Source organism: Pleurodeles waltl, chromosome 1_1 (genome assembly GCF_031143425.1).
Source record: "Pleurodeles waltl isolate 20211129_DDA chromosome 1_1, aPleWal1.hap1.20221129, whole genome shotgun sequence".
NCBI classification, from domain to species: Eukaryota; Metazoa; Chordata; class Amphibia; order Caudata; family Salamandridae; genus Pleurodeles; species Pleurodeles waltl.
This window is the reverse complement of record NC_090436.1, coordinates 307,801,703-307,817,629: the sequence shown is the minus strand read 5'-3', so window position 1 is coordinate 307,817,629 and position 15,927 is coordinate 307,801,703. Positions and strand designations below refer to the sequence as shown.

General features: G+C 46.8%; 1 protein-coding gene across 1 annotated transcript in view; it reads right to left on the bottom strand.

Annotated features, from left to right (window-relative positions):
• IL31RA (interleukin 31 receptor A) overlaps positions 1-15,927 on the bottom strand; it is a 1,545,596-nt gene that overhangs the window by 798,694 nt on the left and 730,975 nt on the right. The window contains exon 6 of the mRNA XM_069222232.1: positions 8,300-8,457. Coding sequence (XP_069078333.1) covers positions 8,300-8,457 — 158 coding nt within the window. The remainder of the gene's footprint in view (positions 1-8,299; positions 8,458-15,927) is intronic.

The window sequence follows — 15,927 nt, the reverse complement described above, 5'->3', positions numbered from 1 at the left end:
GGTGGTAGTGGACCATGCCACAAGATATCCTGAAGCAATTCCTTTAAGGACCACTACAGCTCCTGCAGTGGCAAAGGCCCTCCTGGGAATATTTTCCAGGGTGGGCTTCCCAAAGGAAGTAGTATCAGACAGAGGAAGCAATTTCATGTCTGCATACTTAAAGGCCATGTGGAAGGAGTGTGGTGTAACGTACAAGTTCACAACACCCTATCATCCACAAACAAATGGACTGGTGGAGAGATTTAATAAAACTCTCAAAGGCATGATTATGGGTCTCCCTGAAAAACTCCGCAGGAGATGGGATATCCTTCTACCATGCCTCCTTTTTGCCTACATGGAGGTACCCCAGAAAGGAGTGGGCTTCAGCCCCTTTGAACTTCTTTTTGGACACCCTGTTAGGGGTCCACTCACACTTGTAAAGGAGGGTTGGGAACAACCTTTAAAAGCTCCTAAGCAGGATATTGTGGATTATGTACTTGGCCTCAGATCAAGGATGGCTGAGTACATGAAAAAGGCCAGTAAAAACCTTCAGGCCAGCCAAGAGCTCCAGAAGCAATGGCATGATCAGAAGGCTGTTTTGGTTCAGTACCAACCAGGGCAGAAAGTGTGGGTCTTGGAGCCTGTGGCCCCAAGAGCACTCCAAGATAAATGGAGTGGACCCCACACAATTGTTGAAAAGAAGGGTGAAGTCACCTACTTGGTTGACTTAGGCACTGCCAGGAGTCCCCTTAGGGTGCTCCATGTCAACCGCCTGAAACCCTACTATGACAGGGCTGATCTCACCCTGCTCATGGCAACAGATGAGGGACAGGAAGAAGACAGTGATCCTCTACCTGATCTCTTCTCTTCCACAGATCAAGATGCTCTTGTGGAAGGTGTAGTTTTGGCTGATTGTCTTACTGCTGAGCAGAAAGACAATTGCATAAATCTCCTAGGACAATTTTCAGAACTCTTCTCTACTGTGCCAGGCACCACTTCTTGGTGTGAGCACACTATAGATACTGGAGACAGTTTACCTGTCAAAAGTAAGATCTATAGGCAGCCTGACCATGTCAGGGACTGCATAAAGCAAGAAGTTCAGAAAATGTTGGAACTAGGAGTGGTTGAGCACTCTGACAGTCCATGGGCTTCTCCTGTGGTACTGGTACCAAAACCCAATTCTAAAGATGGAAAGAAAGAAATGCGGTTTTGTGTAGACTATAGAGGTCTCAACTTGGTAACCAAAACTGATGCTCACCCTATACCCAGGGCAGATGAGCTCATAGATACACTGGCATCTGCCAAGTATCTAAGCACTTTTGATTTGACTGCAGGGTATTGGCAGATCAAATTGTCAGAAGATGCTAAACCTAAGACTGCATTTTCTACCATTGGAGGACATTACCAGTTTACTGTAATGCCTTTTGGTTTGAAAAATGCACCTGCCACTTTTCAGAGGTTGGTGAACACAGTCCTGCAAGGGCTGGAAGCTTTCAGTGCAGCATATTTGGACGATATAGCTGTCTTTAGCTCCAGCTGGGATGATCACCTGGTCCACCTATGGAAAGTTTTGGAGGCCCTGCAAAAGGCAGGCCTCACTATCAAGGCTTCAAAGTGCCAGATAGGGCAGGGTAAGGTGGTTTATCTGGGACACCTTGTTGGTGGGGAACAGATTGCACCACTTCAGGGGAAAATCCAAACTATTATTGATTGGGTTCCCCCTACCACTCAGACTCAGGTGAGAGCCTTCCTAGGCCTCACTGGGTATTACAGGAGGTTCATTAAGAACTATGGCTCCATTGCAGCCCCTCTTAATGACCTCACATCCAAGAAAATGCCTAAAAAGGTATTGTGGACAGCAAGCTGTCAGAAAGCTTTTGAGGAGCTGAAGCAGGCCATGTGCTCTGCACCTGTCCTGAAAAGCCCTTGTTACTCTAAAAAATTCTATGTCCAAACTGATGCATCTGCATTAGGAGTAGGGGCAGTCCTATCACAACTTAATTATGAGGGCCAGGATCAACCTGTTGCTTTTATTAGTAGAAGGTTGACCCCTAGAGAAAAGCGTTGGTCTGCCATTGAGAGGGAGGCCTTTGCTGTGGTCTGGGCTCTGAAGAAGTTGAGGCCATACCTGTTTGGCACTCACTTCATTGTTCAGACAGACCACAAACCTCTACTTTGGCTAAAACAAATGAAAGGTGAAAATCCTAAATTGTTGAGGTGGTCCATATCCCTACAGGGAATGGACTATACAGTGGAACATAGACCTGGGAGTAGCCACTCCAATGCAGATGGACTCTCCAGATATTTCCACTTAGACAATGAAGACTCATCAGGTAATGGCTAGTCTTATTGTCCTTCGTTTGGGGGGGGGGGTTGTGTAGGAAAGTACCATCTTGCCTGGCATGTTACCCCCATTTTTCACTGTATATATGTTGTTTTAGTTGTATGTGTCACTGGGACCCTGGTAACCCAGGGCCCCAGTGCTCATAAGTGTGCCTGAATGTGTTACCTGTGTAGTGACTAACTGTCTCACTGAGGCTCTGCTAATCAGAACCTCAGTGGTTATGCTCTCTCATTTCTTTCCAAATTGTCACTGACAGGCTAGTGACCATTTTTACCAATTTACATTGGCTTACTGGAACACCCTTATAATTCCCTAGTATATGGTACTGAGGTACCCAGGGTATTGGGGTTCCAGGAGATCCCTATGGGCTGCAGCATTTCTTTTGCCACCCATAGGGAGCTCTGACAATTCTTACACAGGCCTGCCACTGCAGCCTGAGTGAAATAACGTCCACGTTATTTCACAGCCATTTTTCACTGCACTTAAGTAACTTATAAGTCACCTATATGTCTAACCTTTACCTGGTAAAGGTTAGGTGCAAAGTTACTTAGTGTGAGGGCACCCTGGCACTAGCCAAGGTGCCCCCACATTGTTCAGAGCCAATTCACTGAACTTTGTGAGTGCGGGGACACCATTACACGCGTGCACTACATATAGGTCACTACCTATATGTAGCTTCACCATGGTAACTCCGAATATGGCCATGTAACATGTCTATGATCATGGAATTGCCCCCTCTATGCCATCCTGGCATTGTTGGTACAATTCCATGATCCCAGTGGTCTGTAGCACAGACCCTGGTACTGCCAGACTGCCCTTCCTGGGGTTTCACTGCAGCTGCTGCCAACCCCTCAGACAGGCAGCTGCCCTCCTGGGGTCCAGCCAGGCCTGGCCCAGGATGGCAGAACAAAGAACTTCCTCTGAGAGAGGGTGTGACACCCTCTCCCTTTGGAAAATGGTGTGAAGGCAGGGGAGGAGTAGCCTCCCCCAGCCTCTGGAAATGCTTTGTTGGGCACAGATGTGCCCAATTCTGCATAAGCCAGTCTACACCGGTTCAGGGACCCCTTAGCCCCTGCTCTGGCGCGAAACTGGACAAAGGAAAGGGGAGTGACCACTCCCCTGACCTGCACCTCCCCTGGGAGGTGTCCAGAGCTCCTCCAGTGTGCTCCAGACCTCTGCCATCTTGGAAACAGAGGTGCTGCTGGCACACTGGACTGCTCTGAGTGGCCAGTGCCACCAGGTGACGTCAGAGACTCCTGCTGATAGGCTCCTTCAGGTGTTAGTAGCCTTTCCTCTCTCCTAGGTAGCCAAACCCTCTTTTCTGGCTATTTAGGGTCTCTGTCTCTGGGGAAACTTGAGATAACGAATGCATGAGCTCAGCCGAGTTCCTCTGCATCTCTCTCTTCACCTTCTGATAAGGAATCGACCGCTGACCGCGCTGGAAGCCTGCAAACCTGCAACATAGTAGCAAAGACGACTACTGCAACTCTGTAACGCTGATCCTGCCACCTTCTCGACTGTTTTCCTGCTTGTGCATGCTGTGGGGGTAGCCTGCCTCCTCTCTGCACCAGAAGCTCCGAAGAAATCTCCCGTGGGTCGACGGAATCTTCCCCCTCCAACCGCAGGCACCAAAAAGCTGCATTACCGGTCCCTTGGGTCTCCTCTCAGCACGACGAGCGAGGTCCCTCGAATCCAGCGACACTGTCCAAGTGACCCCCACAGTCCAGTGACTCTTCAGCCCAAGTTTGGTGGAGGTAAGTCCTTGCCTCACCTCGCTGGGCTGCATTGCTGGGAACCGCGACTTTGCAGCTACTCCGGCCCCTGTGCACTTCCGGCGGAAATCCTTTGTGCACAGCCAAGCCTGGGTCCACAGCACTCTAACCTGCATTGCACGACTCTCTAAGTTGGTCTCCGGCGACGTGGGACTCCTTTGTGCAACTTCGGCGAGCACCGTTTCACGCATCCTTGTAGTGCCTGTTTCTGGCACTTCTCCGGGTGTTACCTGCTTCAGTGAGGGCTCTTTGTCTTGCTCGACGTCCCCTCTCTCTTCAGGTCCAATTTGCGACCTCCTGGTCCCTCCTGGGCCCCGGCAGCGTCCAAAAACGCCAAACGCACGATTTGCAACTAGCAAGGCTTGTTGGCGTCCTTTCGGCGGGAAAACACTTCTGCACAACTCTCCTAGGCGAGTGGGATCCATCCACCAAAGGGGAAGTCTCTAGCCCTTTTTGTTCCTGCAGAAACCTCAGCTTCTTCTGTCCAGTAGAAGCTTCTTTGCACCCGCAGCTGGCATTTCCTGGGCATCTGCCCATCTCCGACTTGCTTGTGACTTTTGGACTTGGTCCCCTTGTTCCACAGGTACCCTAGATTGGAAATCCACAGTTGTTGCATTGCTGGTTTGTGTCTTTCTTGCATTATTCCTCTAACACGACTACTTTGTCCTTAGGGGAACTTTAGTGCACTTTGCACTCACTTTTCAGGGTCTTGGGGAGGGTTATTTTGCTAACTCTCACTATTTTCTAATAGTCCCAGCGACCCTCTACAAGGTCACATAGGTTTGGGGTCCATTCGTGGTTCGCATTCCACTTTTGGAGTATATGGTTTGTGTTGCCCCTATCCCTATGTTTCCCCATTGCATCCTATTGTAACTATACATTGTTTGCACTGTTTTCTAAGACTATACTGCATATTTTTGCTATTGTGTATATATATCTTGTGTATATTTCCTATCCTCTCACTGAGGGTACACTCTAAGATACTTTGGCATATTGTCATAAAAATAAAGTACCTTTATTTTTAGTATAACTGTGTATTGTGTTTTCTTATGATATTGTGCATATGACACTAGGTGGTACTGTAGTAGCTTCACACGTCTCCTAGTTCAGCCTAAGCTGCTCTGCTAAGCTACCATTATCTATCAGCCTAAGCTGCTAGACACCCTATACACTAATAAGGGATAACTGGGCCTGGTGCAAGGTGCAAGTACCCCTTGGTACTCACTACAAGCCAGTCCAGCCTCCTACAGTCCATTATTAGGGTGGATTAATCTGGACTAACCCGAAGCTAAACCAATTAATTATTGATGATTGTTTATTTTTGGAGAATGGGCACAGTATTCAGTGGCTCACCTACATTAGAATAGCCATGGAGAACCTGGAACGCCCAGAATTGTTTGCCACTCCAGGACAAATCACAAGGAATGGTCTGGTCTGGGTAAAAACATACTTCTGTCTTGGGTTCAGTCCCAGAATGGAGCTTTCCTTAGAAGTAGTTACATCTCACCAGCACAGTTTCCTCCTTACGTTATTTAGACTCAGCCTTCTGTGCTGGTTACGAGCCGAACCACAAGGGTAAGACAGGGTTGTAAATTTAAGGCCTTGTAGTTGCGATGAATTTTCATACCAAGACACTATGCACTTTGTTATTTTTTGTGACCATGTTCGCCCACTTAGACAACGTTTTATTCTACCGTTATTAAAAGGAATGGGCTTTGTACAAGCACGACCTGCCCTACTTTATTTGCAGATGTTATCAAATGTCCAGGTCTGTTTTAGCTTGGCTAGTTTCTTAGTGGGAGCCCTAAGGGTTAGGAAAGGAAGTCACGGTATGGGCCCTTGACATTCTTAATGGGAGCTAGACCAGTATTTTATGCTCAGGAGGCATTGACTGGTGCTCTTCGTATTTACTGTTTTTATGTCTTACTTTTTAACCTATATGATGTGTGTATATTTTTATGATACTGTTTTGTGTAACATTTTATGATATTAATAATATTGGCCCTCATTACAAGTCTGGCGGTCTTAAGAGCGACATCCTGGCGGTCTCAGCGGTTGTAATCCACCAGTGTGGCGATGCATGTAGCGCTGCCCCGGGATTACAACTCCCCAGTCCGCCAGCCTTTGCCATGACAGTGCAAGGGCCCCCATGGACAGCCCCGTTGCGCTTTCCACTGCCCGTAATTTGGTATTACGAGCCAGCATCAATGTTAAGGCCCTGTGTCCCGCTGCCCAGTGGTAGAATCAAAATAGGGCCAGCGGTGTTCTGGTCACATGGAGGTCATGTGGCTCTACCGCCTGCCAAATGCGGAATGAGGGCCATTGTCATTTACGGGATGTAGAGCCAAGGATTCAAACATGATTCCCCAGAATCACCTTCCATCTATTAATAGATCCAGTATATTTTCTCTCTGCATTCTGATACTTGTACTGTGAAAGTAAAACTAAATAAATATGGAAACAGTACAAGAAGCAGCTGGGGAGGGGAATGTAAAAAAAAAAAGCTGAGCAGGAAGGGAAGAAGCATACAGGAGAGTGAACAAAAACACATGCACTCCCTGGGGACACTAAAAGTAAAAGGAACAAACAGTGGTAAAGCTAATTGGTCTGGAATTGCCAGCCTTATTATTGTTTTGCTGATGCATTTTAGATTGAAGTCTACCAGACAGTGCAGCTGTCTGATTTGCTAAACACATCTTGGGGACATTCGGAAAGCTTCCCTGGGAATGCATTCTACCCACTGCTTACCATTGGCTTGGTGGTTTGTAACATTCGCTTGCTTTTTGTTTGCTGGCTTTATTTGTTTTAGGCCGTTCAGCTTTTTGTCATCTCTCCCATAGAGCATTGCCTACTTACTGTATTCTTCCAAGTGCATGCTTCCTGTAAATAGGCCTTTAAATCTTTTTCTTATCTTGTCATATTTGTTGTGCATTCAAAGACAGAGGTCAGACGTCAGGCTCTGTCTTCTGAGGGAGCTTTTGTTCATTTTGCTTTCTCTGACTTCAAAGTGAGAGGACTTATGAAACAGTCTTGCTGTTATAAAGGTTTGTTTTGAAGGGTGGTGGAAACAAATATTTTAATACAAACAAAAGGAATCAATACACTAGGTGATAACATTTCCACACATTATCATTTGTGCACTGTACATTTTTATCAGTAAAACTGCATATCTGTACAAATCTAATGGTCATTTCAATTGAAAATGGGTTTTCTGTATTTGCAGTCTAATCTACACCTCTACACTCTACTCCAATATTTGCCACTCCACTCCCCTTAATCCACTGCACTCTGTACCACTGCAATCTATACTGTGCAACTCCACTCTATGACACTGCACTCTACGCTACTCTACTCTATGCTACCTCATGCCACCCTACACTGCACTCTATGCCACTAAACCTATGTTACACACTCCATGTCAATACACTGTACTCTGTACCCCTCCATTCTGCAGCACACTACACCAATCCACTATACACCACTCTAATCTATTTGCACCACTGCACTACATGCCACTGCATTCTACGTCACTATACTCTATGCCACTGCACTCTACCTTGCACCACTCCACTCTACACCAGTTCACTCTTTGCCACTGCACCTTCATGTTTCACGTGTACAACATTTTACAGTATGTGTTCAGAAGCCATTCCACAGTTATTAACAGCGCTAATAAAACTATTTTGTTTTTATATACCACTTTATACTGTATCTCTGTCCTTTCTCAGCACTGTACACAGGGGGTACTGCTGTTAAGGTGAAGGTTGAAATGACGATGCTGCTGCAACTAGGTTTACACATGGAGCATTATTGAGATGTGAAAATGAGATAAAGGATATGATGTTAAAGGAGATGTTTAAGACGTCTGTTCTTAAAGCCATTAAACGACAGCAAGCTTCCCGTGCACTTTAGTTTCTTCTGGTGCTAGTATATATTCATTTTCTTAAGTTGCTCATGGGAAACAAGGGGATGTTTCATTTTTCACGGCAAGCTTGACAATATATAAATATTAGTAAGATGGGAATACAAAACACCACCTGAGACCTTCAGTTTCAACCAACCTGCCTACAATATGTTTGGAATCCAAGCATTTATGATTCGATGTAAACCAATGATGGGGTTGAAGGGACCGGGTACTCTAAGTGACTTACGACAGAACTGAACTTTGTACAGGAAGCAGGCATGTTGCTTAGCATACGGTTACCTAGATGCAGTGTGCTCATAGTGGTCACATCGGATACGGCTTCGCCCAAGGCGTTTTCTGCTTTCACCCATACTTTATAATCAAAGTTATAATGCAGATTGGGGTGAAGGAAAGAACATGAGTTGACTGTCGATCGACATATGTTTTCACCGGAATGTCTGCAAAGAAACAGAGCAAATCATTGTATAGCCATTGGTCAAAAAGCTGTAAAATATATGTCTTTCGACGTGATCACCTGGAGACATGTTTCATACCAATTTGCAGTGCCAGGTGGTATTTTCAAATCACTAGGGCAATAAATATAAGCAAAGAGTTTCTAGGGAAAGTGTATAACTGTTTTAATCACAGGAATACAAGAAGATTATTTTGTGAAATGTTAATTGACTTTGTAAATAATGTCAAACACATAAGATACCATTCGTGCTGTAAATCCTATCTCACTCGGTGCACTAGCCTCCTTTGGGGAGCCAAGTAGATAGGTATTTATTTTTTTGTAGCTAACAAAAACGAAGTGGACAGATAAATGATGGTTAGTATATTATCGTATACAATGTATACAAAAACAAATAACTTCACAGAACAATTTAAACAAATAATGTTTTATTGCAAATAAATCCAAGGGAGAACATAATACAGTGTAGCTTCAAGTCGCAAATCAAATCAGATCAATTCCCTCACCCCTTCCTCCCGCTCCCCACCCACTACCCAGGCCATAGGTAGTTTACTGTACAATAGCAGTCTCTGTAGGCATCTATTGCTCAGTACTGTTTCCCGTGGATCCGAGAGGGGAGCACAACTAACCACTATAGTCATTCCATTGCCCCCATACTTTAGTCCACTTACGTGGGCAGCCCCGGCTTTCATAAACTACCCTCTCCGCCAGCATGCACCAGTCCGTATCCGACTTCCAATCGCATAGCTGTGGTGGCTGGTCCTCTCTCCAAGCATGTACAATATTACCTTTTGCTACCATTGACCCTAGTGTCATCATAATGTGGTCAGTTTCCTACCATATATTTAACAGGAACCTCTTCGGGGGGGGATCTTGGTAGCACTTTCAAACACATTATTTAGACAGATCACTACTGATTCCCAATATCCCTGTATAGCTCCATATCATGTGGAAGAAGTTGCCCATTTGACCACACTTTTGAAATCATAAGTTTGTTGTTGCCCTGGCCATGGTCAGTAGGGTCGTGCATGTATAGTAGGATGTATGTAGTATTTTTAGCTGCACTAAATGAAATCTAGATCATATGGCCACTTCCCTTGGGGATGCTAAAGCCTCAAGCCATTCATCTTCTAGACCCCCAAGATCCTGCCCCGGTGTTCTGGTAAGCGAGTAAGGGTATCAGGTGAGTTGTTGATTAGTTTACAATATGTGAGGGACACCGCTAATTTGGACAAGTGATCAGTTAGTAGTTATCTTCTAGCGAGGATGCCTCCGGAGTTCCTCCTCTTTCAGTACTGCCTTTTGCAGTGCATGACTGATTTACACGTAGCGAAAGGCCTCTGCAGGTGCCAGTTGGTAATCGGCCTGCAGGTCTGCAAGCAGAATAACACCACCCTGTGGCCACAGATCCCCAATGCTTGCAATGCCAATGAGGTCCCATTTGTGGAATCCCAAATGTGTCCCTAGAATGCCTAGTCTTGCCGTGTCCCAGAGACGTGTAGCTTGCGTGATCCTATCCTGCCAGGCCAAGGTGTGTAGTGCTTTATGCCATAGAGCAAGGGTAACTGCTGTTGGTCCCGGAAATGACAAAGGGTTCGCTTTTCCATAGATGGCCCTGAGGTAACCCCTCGGTCTCATGGCCAGCCTGTCCAGTCGATAAGCCGGTTCAGTATCTGGGAAATGGACTCAATGGTTAAGGACTACCTGTTGTGCCATCCAGTAGCATTTCGGTATTTCTGGTAGGGCTATACTGCCATACCAGCATCTTGTCAATTTTTTGCCCGCTATTCTCGCAGATCCTCCACCTCACAGTGGTGTACAAATCTCCTGGTCGCTGGTTTGGAAATGTGTTGACAGGATCTGGTATGGCGTATTTTGTAGAGCATAAAGAAAACAGGGAAGTGCCATCATTTTAAAGATGGCAGCTTTCCCCAGGAGCGACAGAGGCAGGGCCCTCCAGTGTTAAACGTCCCTCAGCAGGTAAGTTAATGGGGGATCGAGGTTTTGGGTGTAAAAGATATGTGGGTCTCCAGTGATGTAGATCCACAAATAATTAAACCCTTCTGTGACCACCCGAGAGGCACAGTCAATCAGCAATCGTGGTGTCCGCCAGTGGAAAAGATAGATCAGGGATTTATTCCAGTTGATGGTGTACCCAGTGTATTGATGAAAAAGCTTTAAGATATGCATGGTCCTGTCTAGGGTGTGATTCGGGTCGGCAACATAAAGTAAGATGTCATCAGCATAAAGGGAGATTTTGTCCTCCCAGTCTGCGGTCCAACAAAGTCCTCTGTTCAGAAAGTCTCCCCAGATCCAAGCCGCAAGTGGTTCTAGGATGAGGGCAAATAGAAAGGGGGAGGGCGAGCTGCACTGATGGGTGCCTCACTGAAGCTTGAACACCAAGGATGTGCCTCCATTTAAGGTAACTTGAGCCAGTGGATCAGTATAAAGGAGTTGAATCCATGACAGAAAGTAGAGACCAAATCTGAACCATTTCAGCACCTCAAACATAAACGACCCCTCCACAGTATCAAAGGCCATGTGTGCATCTAGAGAGAGCACCAGGGCATCTTCCCAGATCCTCACCGCACAACCCAGCACTCCATGTAAGTGCCTCAGATGAAGAGCAGTATTGTGAGTTGACATAAAGTTGGACTGATCAGGGTGGATTAACTTTGTGACCACTCGGACCAGCCAGGAGGCCAGAAGCTTCGTCAGGACTTTAACCTCCATATTGAGCAACAAAACTGGCATATGTGAGGCACAGTCTTCTGGTGGTTTACCTTCCTTGTGTATCACTACAGTGGAGGCTATCCTCTGATCCTTGGGCAATATGCCATCCTTGCGACTTTCAAGAAACATTTTTAGTAGATACGTGGCTATTGTTGGTGCCAATGTACTGTTTAATTGGGAGGCCATTGGGTCCCATTGCTTTCCCCAAATTAAGGTCTTTGACTGTCTGTACTATCGTATCTTCTGTAATTTCCTGCTGTAGTAGCAGCTTGTCCGAGTGGGTAATCGAATATCTGCTAGCAGCTCTAGGGATTCATCAGCTGCAGTTGTGAGTGTCGGTGTGTATATTTGCTTGAACTATGTTGTGAACGCATTTGCTATGCCTTGCCTATCTCTTTTCTGCTCTCCTGTGGCAGTTAATATTTGAACTAGCCATCTCCTAACCTTCTCTTTGCCATTAAGCCACGCTAGGAACTTCCCTGCTCTATCCTCGCCTCAAAAAGATGATGTTGGGTGGCTAGATAATGGGGTTTTGATGCCTTTGTCGCAAGATCTCTGTACTCCTTTTGTTTTAGGGCTAGGCGGTGTCGTACGGTGTCTGAGTCTGGGCCTAAGAGTCCAGATTTCAGGTTATGGATATCTCTCTCTAATGTCTCCAGGCATTCCTTTTTCCTTTTTATATTTTTTATGCTCTGATATCAAAGAAAGTCCCTGGCTTTTTATAGCAGCCTTATAGGCTTCCAACAGCGTTCATGGCGAATCCACTAATCCCTCATTTTGTTTGAAGTAATTATCCGTGGTTACATGGAGTTCCGTCCTAATGTGAGGGATCATTATATACCAAGGATTAAGTACTATCCACCTGTGCCCTATCCAGTCAGGCAAGCCGTAAACTGCCCAAATTGCATAGTGGTCAGATATGTCCTTTGCAAGTTGACGAACCTCCCGAAAGTGGAGGATCAGGTGGAGCAAGGTAAAGAAGTAGTCTATCCTCGACAGTCTACCATAGACACCGGTGTGAAATGTTATTGGAGCTCCCCTGGGTTAAGTGTGCGCCACATGTCAACGAGCCCGAAGGCCGTAAAGAAATCAAGTAGTGGGCATCGAGTCATTTTCGTCTGTTTAGGTGGCCTTCAATCAGTAGTTTCGCAGAGCAGTGTAAGAAAAGGCCTCTTTTTGACATGGTTAGCCCCCACTTTTTGCCTGGTGTTTGATGTAGCCTAGAAGTTGTAGTGCTTAGGGCCCCTGTTACCCAGGTCCCCTGGGCCAGAGCTCTTTCCCTAAAATTGTTGTAATGCAGTGGCACTATTGGATACACCCTTAACTACCACTATAAGTCCTTAGTAAATGGGTACTTACGTACCCAGGGCATGGGGTACTATGGGTAGGCCCCTGAGGGCAGAAGCACTGATTGTGCCACACTCTAGGGCCATCATCCAGATGCACTCAGCACTGCCATTGCAGGCTCAGTGTCCTGGTGCAAAACTAAAACATAAACTCAACATGGCACACTGCCTGTGTGCCCTGTCCACTATACACTGCATTTACTATGGGTAAGACACCCCTCTTGCAGGCCTTAGAGCCCTAAGGCAGGGTGCTCCATATTATATGTGAGGGCATAGTTGCATGAGCAATATGCTCCATTGTGTTTTTGCCAAACCTGGGACATAGTGAGTGAACAGAGCAGCTATTTTAATACATGTGCTGGGCACTGGTGAGCACAAGTTTCCCAGCTACATAGTGGCCACTCTGAATCCTGGGTTGTTTGGTATCAAACAACTCAGAATGATAACCAAACTGGTGCCAGTATTGGATTTATCCCTAAAAGTACCCAGGGGCCACCTTAGAGGTGCCCCCTGCAAAAGCTAACTACCCTGGCATGCTTGGTGACTGGCTCTATCCATGCTAGCTACCCTGTCTCTTTGGTTTGCAAAACAATGCCCCTCGTGGGTGGAGGAGCTAACATCCCCTCCCTCAGGAACGTGCACTGCTCTGGTGGTGAGCTTCAAAGGGCTCACAGCCCTTTAAACTGGACCCCCAGGCCTGCTGCTAGGAGCATATGGCCTCCTCCTTTGCAAACCCCCACCTTTGGCAGGAGCAAAGGCGGGAAATCACACAAAGAGTAGGAGGAGTAGCACCACCTGGCATGCACCACCCTTAAGTTGTTGCATGTGAGGTGGACACTCCATTTCATATTTTTTTTCCATTGTATATGGAAGAAAAATAGCCAATCAGGTTTAGGGAAGTGACCCTTCCCACAGGAAGTGGTCACTATAGTGGATGTAGCCACCCAAAGGTAAGTCTCCCATTAGACACTACTAGGTATCCCCTAAAACACCCTCTAAATTCACTATTTAGTGGGAATCCCTAGACCAAGAAGACAGATTCAAAGGACACAAAGAAGAGCAGCAAAAAGAAGAACCTAGACACGAGAACTGTGCACTTGCTGCATCAAGAAAATGCGCCAAACCCTCCCTGCTGCACCTAGGACCCGACAATCGCCGCTGTGGAGAAACTGGACAACTGGACTGACCTCAAGAAACCCAGAGGACCTCCAGGCTTCATCAGTTGCCCAAGAACTCCCTTCAGAGTGGAAGTACCACTCTGCAACAACAAAGGAACCAGCAGCCTCGTGAGGGTCAATTCACTGAATGGCTGCTAACTCTCGAACCGGAAGTTGCAGCCGGACCCGACAACACACAGATGAACACAAGGAAAAACCCTACAAGTCTGCCAAGATTAGTGGCACTGCGCCCTCCAGTGGCCGGACCGTATCAATACCCGGGGTACTGGTCAGCTGACATCAGACACCATGAAATCCGTCTCGCCCAGAGTTGAAAAAGGACCAGAAGGAAGCCCAAGTCGAGGGACTTCAGGAACACCCTGGGCCTCCTGCCAGAGTGCCCCCATTATCCTGTAAGCAACCTTCAAAGAGACCTACCTCCAGATCCAAAGGGCACCTTTGCGCACAATCTCTGAGTCTCATCGATTTGCTCTGCACCGGGCCACCCTGTGCCCTGGAACGAAGAACCGGCTGTGTCCCAAGGTTCCCTCGCCCCTTGCGACCTAGGCACTCCACGGGGACTCCAAGGTACCACCTTTAAACTTGCAAGAGCAGACCTTTTTTTTCCAAGTGGTCCCCATCAGTGGCCCTGCACCAGCTCTAAGGGACTTTCCACCGCTGCTCCCGCAGGAACCGGTAGCCGCACAAACTTCTCCCACTGGCACAGCGTGTCCACCGATGACCTAGACCAACATGCAAAAGCAGGACTTGGTAAAGCAACTGTGTGATTTTATATGAATTTTTAAAGGTGTCTTCCTATTGATTGCCATGGTGCATAAGTATGCAAAGAAAGACTGCATTTATTAAAACTTCAAAAATCCATATCTTCAAAAGTTCTCAACCAATTTTGATAATCTTGGTCTTAAAATTTATATAAAATTTGGAGTAGTTTTATAAATTGGTCTTGAGTTATTCCTTCAAATGTGTGAGTTGCATGATTGATAATGTGAGTACAACTAATGATTTGCACTTCTCCAAGATTAGTCTAACTGCTTGACCAAGCTATCATAAAGATTAGAGCATTAGGTGATATAGGCCCATATTTATACTTTTTGACGCTAAACTGCGCTAACGCAGTTTAGCGTCAAAAAATTTAGCGCCGTCTAACGCCATTCTGAAGCGCCATGCGGGCGCCGTATTTATGGAATGGCGTTAGCCGGCGCTAGCAGACCGGCGCTGCCTGGTGTGCGTGGAAAAAAACCACGTAGACCAGGCAGCGCCGGCATAGGGGGAAAATGACGTTAGGGCGTCTTAAAATGGGGCAAGTCAGGTTGAGGCAAAAAAATCGCCTCAACCCGATTTGCGCCATTTTTTTCGACGCCCAGACGCCATTTAAATGACTCCTGTCTTAGTAAAGACAGGAGTCATGCCCCCTTGCCCAATGGCCATGCCCAGGGGACTTATGTCCCCTGGGCATGGTCATTGGGCATAGTGGCATGTAGGGGGGCACAAATAAGGCCCCCCTATGCCACCAAAAAAAATTAAAAATATAAAAAATTATACTTACCTGAACTTACCTGAATGTCCCTGGGGTGGGTCCCTCCATCCTTGGGTGTCCTCCTGGGGTGGGCAGGGGTGGCAGGGGGGGTCCTTGGGGGCAGGGGAGGGCACCTGTGGGCTCATTTTGAGCCCACAGGCCCCTTAACGCCTACCCTGACCCAGGCGTTAAATAGTGGCGCAAATGTGGGGTTTTTTGACCCGCCAACTCCCGGGCGTGATTTTTGCCCGGGAGTATAAATACGACGCATTTGCGTCGCCGTCATTTTTTTAGACGGGAACGCCTTCCTTGCATCTCATTAACGCAAGGAAGGCGTTCACGCAAAAAAATGACGCTATTTGCCCATACTTTGGCGCTAGACGCGTCTAACGCCAAAGTATAAATATGGCGTTAGTTTTGCGCCGAATTTGCGTCGAAAAAAACGACGCTAATTCGGCGCAAACGGAGTATAAATACGGGCCATAGTTTTTACCTCTGGAAATCAACGTGTGGTTGCCTGGACCGGCAGCACCAAGTGCCTAGTTTTGCAAACTACACAGAGGGACAGCCTCCCACAAGGAGTACATTGAAATCGCCACCCACAAGCAATGCGCCTTTGGGAAGTCGCATCAGATGGGCACTCAGATCAGTGAACACCGCATCGTGTACCTTCAGAAGGATGT